Raw genomic sequence first — 10,917 nt, forward strand, 5'->3', positions numbered from 1 at the left:
TATAAGCTGTCGGTGTAGTGAAGCACTTCGTTTATCTATTGATCTCACTTTTGTAGTTTTCCTCAAGCTAATTGTTTTCCCGAAGTCTTTTTGTTCATGTAGGCCGGCAGTAGATAGTCTAGCCTATTTTATTATTTATGACTACCTGCCATACGCAGCGTGGACAAATATTATACAGCTTGGATCAGTTGGTTCCAGTTAATTTCTTTTTGATTTCATTATACAGTATGTACTATTTAGACAGTTGAAGTAGGGGAAGACTTTGGACCTGTTGCTGAAGCATCATTGAAACCGCTTCAGGCAGAACACATCTCCAGCTGTTTTCATTTCACAATGAACACAAGAGACACACCATGTAAAATGCTCCGTTTTTATTTTAAGAAGGGAGGACATACAACTTAATACAAACAGGATGCAGATGTTTTATGGTTCACAGGATTTCTGCATGGAAACAGAATGTGTAGAATGGGAATATCTAAAAAAAAAAAAAAAACATTTGTTTTTTAATGACACTCAAGATGGTGACAGAATAGAACACTTCAATTGAACACTTTGTGTTGACATCACTTGGTTACTGGTGAGACCTGATATCACTACCAATGGGGGGGTAATTTAACTTTTTAATTGTGTTTGTTTCCATCAGGTTTTGTTGCCTTCCATGTATGCCATCGAGTGACCAGTCCCTTTCATAGTCCATTGTAATGTCCATTGTAGTTATTCTAATTCTACAGTTAGTGCAGGCCTCTTATGCTGCCATGGGGAAGGAGCAGATGGAAGCTCTCTTCAGTTCACAGTCCACTGCTGTCCACCAGCTCTCATCTGGGAGAGGGAACAAATGACAATGTTGTTAAATGGACCACCCATATACCATACAATCCAATTTTAAGGATCTAACTTTGTGTCTAATAGACCTGTTGATTAAAACAGTATCAGAATGTTATGGTCATGAAAGAACAGAAATCTTATAATACAACATGGTCTCATAACCAATACCAAGTTCATCTGGGTCCTTCCCAGACTTTTTATGATTTATAGCCTTATTTATCAACAGTCTCAAAGGTAGTATTTCACAATATAACCTGTTATTGATAGCACTGTGACTTAGAAAATATGATATTGTTAATATTTAAAATGTTGTCAATATAGATACCAAATACTTTTTAAAGGTATGAGTCTCACCAATTCTGAACATCTCCAGACAAGCCTGCTTGTCTGTCTGTGTGTCTGGGTGACCGGGCATCCAGTCACTGTAGCCCCAGGCGGACCCGTCGGTCCACTCTGACTGCTTATCCTGCAGGGGTCACAACACACACATACACACCATTAAAACTCTTGGGAAATGGCTGGGTTACTATTAGACATTCTGATTGAACAAGAGTGAGGGGGTGATGAAATACTGACCTTCACGACTCCACCCAGCCAGGTGAGGACGGGACTCTTGGTGGCCTTGGTCACCATGGAGGCCAGGCGGGAGTGCAGGTTGCCGTTGGTTACGGAGGCCAGGTGTCCGTGAGGGGAGAGAATGCTGCAGGAGGACTGGACGCACACACATACACACACACAAATATTAGGACAGCTGTTTGTTTAAGAGAAAAGCGAATATGACCGACTGGGTGTATATTTCACCTCTGCCTCACTGAAGGTCATTAGTGTGGGGTTGAACTGATAGCAGTGGCCATCGATGACCTCACCAACACACTCTGTCTCTGAGTGAGTCTCAGCCTTAGCACTCACCAGCCTGTCATCTACAGGGAGAAGGAGAGCAAGCATACTCCATCAGTACACAAACACACACAAACTGTACACACAAACACTCTCTCACCCTGAGGTGTCAGTTTCATGCTTCTCTCCATCTCTCCAACAGGCCTGATGATCTGTCCGCTCCTGATGTCCACCAGAGTTTTCTGGGAGTTCTCGGTTCCCTGTCTGAACTCATCCACAGAGTAAGGAGTGTACACTGGAGAGAGAGAAAGAGAATATACACTGAGTGTACAAAACATTATGAACACCTTACCATGACATAGACTGACCAGATGAATCCAGGTGAAAGCTATGATGCCTTGTTGATGTCCTTTGTTAAATCCACTTCAATCAGCTTAGATGAAGAGGAGACAGGTTAAAGAAGGATTTTTAAGCCTTGAGACAATTAAGACATGGATTGTGTATGTGTGCCATTCAGAGTGTGAATGGGCATGGCAAAATATTTAAGTGCCTTTGAATGGGGTATGGTAGTATGTACCAGCCACACCAGTTTGTGTCAAGAACTGCAACGCTGCTGGGTTTTTCACGCTCAACAGTTTCCTGTGTGTATCAACAATGGTCCACCACCCAAAGGAAATCCAGCCAACTTGACACAACTGTGGGAAGCATTGGAGTCAACATTGGTCAGGATCCCTGTGGGATACTTTTAACACCTTGTAGAGTCCATGTCCCAATGAATTGAGGCTGTTCTGAGGGCAAAAGGGGGGGGTGCAACTCAATATTAGGAAGGTGTTCTTAATGTTTTGTACACTCAGTGTATATAACCCTAAATACTTCTTCCAATAGTTATTTCCTTTTTTAGAGATTACAATTTCAGAAAAATGTAACATTTCAAAGCCCTGTACCTGGTGCCACTCTCCTGTCCATCTCGCTGATGTGTTCTTTGACTAGGCCGGTGTTCAGGTTCATAATGAATCGTCTGGAGGGCTCTGATCCCTGTCTACGTTCCTCCACTGGGACGCTCCGGACCTCAGTCTCGACCAGCCTCACATCTACAGGGAGAAGGAGAGGGCCACTGAATAAGCAATTCAAGTGGACAGGCTTTTAGATATGGATATATATATAGGTATATATATATATATATATTTAGTGTATATCAAAAAGAAAAACTTCTGTTGTACTTTGGAATCTGTCTCTCTCATCCTGAGGTATCTGTTTATTGCTTCTCTCCATCTCTCCAACAGGCCTGATGATGTGTCCGCTCCTGATGTCCACCAGAGTTTTCTGGGAGTTCTCGGTTCCCTGTCTGAACTCATCCACAGAGGAAGGAGTGTACACTGGAGAGGAGCAGGGGAGAAAGACAATATATAAAACCCAAAAATGTAAAAAATAAATACAATTTCTGGATAATGTAACATTTCAAAGCCCTGTACCTGGTCCCACTCTCCTGTCCATCTCACTGACGTGTTCCTTGACGAGGCCGGTGTTCAGGTCCATGATGAAGCGTCTGGAGGGCTCTGTTCCCTGTCTGCGCTCCTCCACTGGGAGACTCCCGGGCAGAACATCAGCCCTCACCCATCCTCCCACTCTCCTCTGGACTGGGACTGGGACCTCCATAGGCTCTGGATAGGAAATACATGGGTTAAGTGCTCAATAACGTTTTAGTATATTCTCTTTCTATTACAAATACACACATTCTCTCACCCCGAGGAGTCATTATCATGCTTCTCTCCATCTCTCCAACAGGTTTGATGATGCGTCCGCTCCTGATGTCCACCAGAGTCTTCTGGGAGTTCTCGGTTCCCTGTCTGTACTCATCCACAGAGGGAGGAACGTACACTGGAGAGAGAGAGAAATATACAGACACAATATCTGTTACACTGTTTTCACCCATATCTGTTACACTGTTTTCAGCAAGCCTTAGCTTCCAAAGCTAATGTCTGTAGGGCTGCTAGAAAACCTGTGCTTACTGTGTCCAGGGGAGAAAGCAGGGGAGAAAGACAATATAGAAAACCCAAAATGTAAAAAATCTATACCATTTCTGGATAATGTAACATTTCAAAGCCCTGTACCTGGTGCCACTCTCCTGTCCATCTCACTGACGTGTTCCTTGACGAGGCCGGTGTTCAGGTCCATGATGAAGCGTCTGGAGGGCTCTGTTCCCTGTCTGCGTTCCTCCACTGGGAGACTCCCGGGCAGAACCAGGACCTTGGGATCCTGAAGGCTACCTCTAGGGGGTGCCACTACATGATCCCTCAGTGGGGCAGCATGGAGACCTGGGGGGACACAACATACAATCAGTAAATATTATCATCTAGAGCAAAAGTGGGGGGAGGCACGGTCAGATTCATACATACACACACTTGCAAAAATGAACATACTCATGCACGCACACACATGCACACGGGCACACACACCCTACATGCATGCTAGCCCACAAACACACTGCCCTTGAACTTTGACCTTGTTATACAAGGCATGCGCTTATTTTGATCAGATAAGAACATACATAGAGAAGGAAACGCTGCCCTATTGGTACAATTATTAACCACTGTGCCAGAAAAATAGTCTAGCATGATAAGAATTTATTGTAGCAAAGTTCACAAGAGCAAAATCAATGTCAAGAATAAGTCCAAAGTTACAGTCCATTGATATAGTGAAATGTAGTAATTTTGCACAAGCAGCCTATACTGTAATATTTCAGTTATTCTCAATTTGAGGAATCTCGTCTGTCAAAAAAAAATAAAAACATTCAAAACTTTCAGATTCTTACTTGACAAAGCCAGGAGCAACAACGTAAACGTCAACATCCTGTGAACAAGACAAATAGCAGAGAAGAGAAAAAAATGGATGAGAGAGAATAGGTACACTGATGCTTTCTAAATGTATATGGTGTCTAAATGTATATACTCTATCTACCTAACTCAGACAGGTAATCTCACCTGTTGGTTGTAGGGTGAATCCAGCTGTGCTAGTGCTCTGTGACTGTTCTCAATCTAAAAGTCTCACTGTCTCTCTTACCTTTTAGTCCAAGTACCTCTGCTCAGTTCCTGTCCAGTTTACCAGCGCCTTAGCCTCTCCCTTCACTTAGATAATGTTTCGACCTTAGTGTCTATTTAACACTGAGTTCTAAGTACGTGAGTAGCTAGCCTACATTGACTGTGTGTATGTGTGTCTGTGTCTGTGTCAAATACGGTTTCCTTTTATAAATAATATATATACTGTTTATATGCCATTTAGCAGACGCTCAGTCTGTGTATCTTTGTTTGTGTGTATTGAGTGTGCGTAGTTGTATTTCACTTACCTGTATGGTGAACAGGTGGAGGTCTGGAGACTCAGAAAGTGATTTGAGGAAAGAAAAGACTCACTGGTCAATAAGTATTCAGCTGCAGCAATAAAGATGATAAGGGGCGTATACTCTCTGATATTAACACAAACAGTTCAAATGAAATCCCAAGTTCAAGAACATTGGGAAACAGCAGCAATCCCATTTAAAAAAAATAAACAAATAATTGTCAATAAGACTTTACCTCGTTTCACCTTTTTATAAACATTTTGGATTGCAGCCATATCCCAATGTTTTTTAACTTGGGATTTCATTGGAAGTCATTGTCACGTATGGCAAGGCATCCAGCTAATAAAGCGAGATAGCGCACCGGTTACCCACTCCACACTAGCACGAACAGTATTGATTGAATTTTTTTATTTTTATGTCAGTAACATTTGATCAAAAGACTTTATTCCATTTAAACTGCCGTGTGTAAGCCACTAAAATGATAACACATACCTGGTATGCTACACCATATAGAATCTTATGTATCAATGGAAATGGAGACTTGTGGTAGTTAATTCTTCCCATAATGAGTTTTGAGTAATAATTTCCGTTTCATCTCATATACAGATTTTGAGGATAAGAGTAATTTTCAAGACCACAGTAGACAACTTTGAAACTAGTTTTCAAAATCATCATGCACCATGCGCTAACATTTGGATACATTATGGAATACATGATATAATACATTTGAATACATGAAAACTATTCACTGCCCCGAAAAAGACCCCAAGAAAACTCTTGTGATTGGTCACGTACGGTCACGTGAGAGAACATGTCAGAATTTGTTCCAGGAAGTTATTTTGAGATCTTTAAATAAAAAAGTAAAACCTTGCGCTTTGCCTTTGAAATAGTCCAAAGGCTAAGCTTATTTCATTGAAACAAATTAGATATATTTCAGGTTTTATTTCCAAAGTGATCGTGTAGCAGAATGGCCTCCATATAGCAGTAGCTAAGATATTATGCAATAAACGTGACACCGACCGAGCAGCGGTGTCTGCTGGTTACGCAAAGGGCTAGATATAGCCATTTTAGCTGAATTTAGCATGAAGGTAGCTTGTTTTGTCAGTACTGTATAGCGGTCTCATACAAGGCGATATCGGACTCTCTTCCCCGCCGTTTAAGCTAGATTTTGAACGTCATCTCCAAGCAATGGCTCTGATGACATCGGCAAGAAGACTATTTCATGTTTCGTTCCGAGAAAATTCTCGACGACGAACAGAAGCACTCATTTCAGCAACAAACACAACGTCGGGGAACTTATCATTGGCCGGTCAGAGAATGGCCTGTATTCGCGTAAGGGATTTTAGCACCAACACACAACCTCTTAGGTAAGGAATCGTGTCATCTATCATGTCCCCAAACGTACTTAACTTGCTAGCTATAAAGGTATCCACGCTTAGTTAGGCTACTTGCTAGCTAGTCATATTGGCTACCTTAACTAGTTCATGCTAGGAAGAATGCTAACGTTAACAAACTTTTTAGTATCGCATCAAATAAGCCAATAACTGAAGGCTAACTTCAGCAGAAAGGCTTGTTGCGTAATCATTGTGTCAGTACTCGATGTGTTTGATCGAACCAACTAGGTAGCTATCATTTCTTAGAACTGTGTGTTTAATCATAACTTGCAGCAGTGTGACGAAAAAGTCTGAGTCAGTCACTCAATATCCCCTTCTGGTTGAAAATGATGAGCAAAGGTCGACCATCTGTCTAGCCACCTACTTCCTCACTAACACACCGTTCTATCGTTCTATTTAATCAATTTATTAACCATGACACGCTGCCTGTAACCTTATGTACATCTCATCATTTGAAAATCATGTGCAAATCACTTAATTTGCAAACTGTCACCATTGTACAGCTAGGTACAACTGACTGATCATTCTGGCAGATAAGCGCCATCAAACCAGGGCTCTGTTCAGGATCTCTAAACAGTTGTTGGACTAGGACATTGCTGGATTGCTTGCGGGACTAGTTACTCACTGTAGAGTATGGAACGACTGTAGAAATATTGTTCAACACATCCTGGTATAGATGTCAAAGTTAAAGCCATTGGATCTGTGTGCAGAAACCCGAAACCAATACACCTTCAAAAACAGCCTGTACATTCGCAACCAAGTCCTGAGAGGGAGTTACCTAGTCTATGGGAGTTACCCATTTCCCACATACAATACAAAGTCCTTGAGCATCTGGAAAGTGTTATGTTAATCCAATGTATTCCCAATCCCCAGCATGACCACAGCTACTGTCTGTAATTGCACCCTTGTGTCTGTTCCTGTGCAGAGCTGACAATAAGGTGACGGTCCACTTCATCAATCGAGATGGAGAGAAGATCTCTGTCAAAGGCTCTCCTGGAGACTCTCTCCTAGATGTCATTGTCGACCAGGACCTCGATTTTGATGGGTTCGGTGAGCTGGGTTACGTTAATGTGGTTAAGTGAATTAATACTGTTGTTTATTGTAGGTTTCGCCTGCTCTCTCACTCTCAGTGGGATGTTTTGATCTCTCTGTCTCTCTCTCTGTGTGTTTGTCTCTCTGTCTGTCAGGCGCATGTGAGGGGACACTGGCCTGTTCTACCTGTCACCTGATCTTTGAGGAAGACGTGTATAATAAGCTGGGCCCCATTACTGACGAGGAGATGGATATGCTGGACCTGGCCTACGGACTCACAGACACGTAAGACACACACACGAATTGGAGGCCCATTGATTGGACGCACAAGTGAAATGACACATACACACACTGCCACCAGTGTAACCAGAGTGTTATGCTGTTCAGTGTTGATTTATAATGAGATTGAGGTAATCATTGTGAGGAACAAGAACAGAGGGATAAACACAGTGGCACACGCTTGCCTTGTACTGTTGCTAGCCTGCTTTCCAACCAATCGGAAGGGGATTTGAGTTCTGTGTCGCTGGTTTAGGCAGAGCAAGATGAGAAGGGTGACGGTCATGACCTCACTAATCATATTAGCTGAGTGTTGACTGAACCCCTTGTGACACTGGTCCACTTCACTTCTGTTGTTCCAAAACGTTACCCCCTAAACACAGATCTTGAATAAGTTTACCTCCTCACTCTCCAACTTCAATTATTTCAAGTGGATCCATTTTGGTTAGGTCATAGCATAGTGGCGTTTTTAAATATGTTTGTCATAATCTTTTTTCCCCCTTTTTTTCCCCCCTTTTCGCTCTCTTTCTGCCAGGTCCCGCCTGGGTTGCCAGATCTGCCTGACCAGGTCCCTGGAAGGCATGACAGCGAGGGTGCCTGAGAGTGTGGCAGACATCCGACAGAGTGGAGACGGGTCCTCATAATGGCAACCCCAGACCAGAGTAATAGATGTACTGAAATTTGCCCAAATCAACGCTTTATTTCAACACTAGCATGACCAAATAATGCCCAATTCTAAGTGGTATAAGTGCTGGTATAAATGGAAGACACTGTATTTATAGAGACTAAGAGATATTAACATTTGAATGAGTCCCCATCATCACAGTTTTACATTCACTTTATACAGGGAACAATGGGAAAGTTGGCAAATAATTCCTCTGTGCCAAGCAGGTTCTGGAGAATAGAAAGTTTAGATGGAAGTCTCCAGTCAGCCCCCCCCCCAAGTCCTTAACGGTTGTGAAGTAGTATATACTGAACAGAAATATTAATGCAACAATTTCAAAGATTTTAATGAGTTACAGTTCATATGAGGAAATCTGTCAATTGAAATAAATATATTAGGCCCTAATCTATGGATTTCACATGGCTGGGAATACAGATATGCATCTGTTAGTTATAGATATTTTAATAGAAATGGGCCTCCACAATGGGCCTCGGGATCTCATCACGGTCTTTCTGTGCATTCAAATTGCCATCGATAAAATGCAATTGTTTTTGTTGTCTTTAGCTTATGCCCGCCCATACCATAACCCCACTGCCACCATGGGGCACTCTGTTCACAACGTTGACATCAGCAAACCGCTCGACCACACGACGCCATACACATGGTCTGCGGTTGTGAGGCCGGTTGGACGTTCTGCCAAATTCTCTAAAACAACGTTGGAGGCGACATATGTTAGAGAGATGAACATTCTCTTCTCTGGCAACAGCTCTGATGGACCTTCCTGCGGTCAGCTTGCCAATTGCAAGCTCCTTCAAACTTGAGACATCTGTGACATAGTGTTGTCTGACGAAACTGCACATTGTACAGTAACCTTTTATTGTCCCCAGGTCAAGGTGCACCTGTGTAATGATCATGCCGTTTAATCAGTTTCTTGATATGCCACACCGGTCAGGTGGATAGATAATCTTGGCAAAGGAGAAATGCTCACCAACAGGGATGTAAACAAATGTATGCACACAATTTGAGAGAAATAAGCTTTTTGTGCATATGGAACATTTCTGGGATCTTTTATTTCAGCTTATGAAACATGGGACCAATATTTTACATGTTGCGTTTATATTTTTGTTCTGTGTAGATGTTCTCCAGTGAATGTAAGGGGTAGTGATCACTTTCATAGTCCACTACCTCCCTGGTGAGTACTTAGAAATAACACATTCAAATTGTTGTTTTTTGTGCTATTACCAATACACGTTACCAATTGTATTGAGTTCTTTAAAATAAGTACAAAGATGTGCAGCTTGTCACCATGTCGTTTCTGAGTACATACCAGCTGAAACAGGATTGATTGTAAAGTCACCCATCCAGACTTCAGAATGACACCCATTAATATGGCCAGAGGCAAGACTGGTTAGGATGCCTTATCTTGTCATTTCTATGGCCACCCTAGCCTTTGTTTTATCAAGTTGTGTACCCTTACTGTCTTTAGTGTTGTCCTACCACTCGTGTAACCAAATATTCCTTTCATATTCCACGTGATTGTAAATAGCACTCATCTGTGTATAGTCAGAGAAATACTGTATTAAAATAGACTATTTCTAATTAGTCTGATTCCTCTGTCTGTCCCATGTCCTGTTGTTGGCTCTGAAGAGAAACCACCCTCAAGGGAATATACTATTATACTAACATTATGTATTGCACAACCATAGAAAATGGATCCTCCAACATGTTCTTTAATGAGAAAATGACACAGAGCAGGAAGGGGTATTACTTCAGTCCTTCATATGCTTCACTCTTAATATATACTGAAAAAATATAAACGCAACATGCGACAATTTCAAAGATTTTACTGAGTTACAGTTCATATGAGGAAATATGTCAATTTAAATAACTAAATTAGGCCCTAATCTATGGATTTCACATGACTGGGAATACAGATATGCACCTGTTGGTCACAGATACTTTAAAAGAAATGGGCCTCGGGATCTCATTACGGTATTTCTGTGCATTCAAATAGCTGTCGATTAAAATGCAATTGTGTTTGTCTGTAGCTTATGCCTGCCCATACCATAACCCCACTGCCACCATGGGGCATTCTGTTCACAACGTTGACATCAGCAAACCGCTCGACCACATGACGCCATACACATGGCCTACGGTTGTGAGGCCGGTTGGACGTTCTGCCAAATTCTCTAAAACAACGTTGGAGGCAGCTTATGTTAGAGAGATGAACATTAAATTCTCTGGCAACAGCTCTGATGGACCTTCCTGCGGTCAGCATGCCAATTGCACGCTCCCTCAAACTTGAGACTTCTGTGACGTGTAACAAAACCACTTTTTAGAGTGGTCTTTTATTGTCCCAAACACAAGGTGCACCTGTGTAATGATCATGCTGTTTAATCAGCTTCTTGATATGCCACACCTGGCAGGTAGATTGATTATCTTGGTAAAGGTGAAATGCTCACTAACAGCGATGTAAACACATTTTTGAGAAATAATGTTTTTGTATGTATGTGAAAATGTCTGGGATCTTTTATTTAAGCTCATGAACCATGGGA

At 42.0% G+C, this 10,917-nt stretch overlaps 2 protein-coding genes across 2 annotated transcripts; one reads left to right on the forward strand and one right to left on the reverse strand.

Moving 5' to 3' along the window:
- Nucleotides 1–356: 356 nt before the first annotated feature.
- On the reverse strand, nt 357–5,206 carry wu:fa56d06 (uncharacterized). Its single transcript, XM_014152168.2, has 12 exons — nt 5,006–5,206; nt 4,475–4,512; nt 3,774–3,977; nt 3,406–3,540; nt 3,135–3,323; nt 2,883–3,038; nt 2,607–2,753; nt 1,823–1,957; nt 1,627–1,745; nt 1,402–1,536; nt 1,180–1,291; nt 357–819 (listed from the first exon to the last, which is right to left on the reverse strand). Exons 2-12 carry the CDS (start codon nt 4,509–4,511, stop codon nt 746–748), a joined length of 1,443 nt encoding a protein of 480 aa, XP_014007643.1. The 5' UTR covers nt 4,512; nt 5,006–5,206; the 3' UTR covers nt 357–745.
- A 630-nt stretch (nt 5,207–5,836) lies between these two features.
- LOC106575579 (adrenodoxin) lies at nt 5,837–9,961 on the forward strand. Its single transcript, XM_014152171.2, has 4 exons — nt 5,837–6,363; nt 7,316–7,440; nt 7,578–7,707; nt 8,234–9,961. The coding sequence occupies exons 1-4, from the start codon at nt 6,185–6,187 to the stop codon at nt 8,340–8,342; spliced, it is 543 nt and encodes a 180-aa protein (XP_014007646.1). The 5' UTR covers nt 5,837–6,184; the 3' UTR covers nt 8,343–9,961.
- Nucleotides 9,962–10,917: the final 956 nt, after the last annotated feature.

The sequence above is a fragment of the Salmo salar genome, chromosome ssa16 (assembly GCF_905237065.1).
Source record: "Salmo salar chromosome ssa16, Ssal_v3.1, whole genome shotgun sequence".
Classification (NCBI taxonomy): Eukaryota; Metazoa; Chordata; class Actinopteri; order Salmoniformes; family Salmonidae; genus Salmo; species Salmo salar.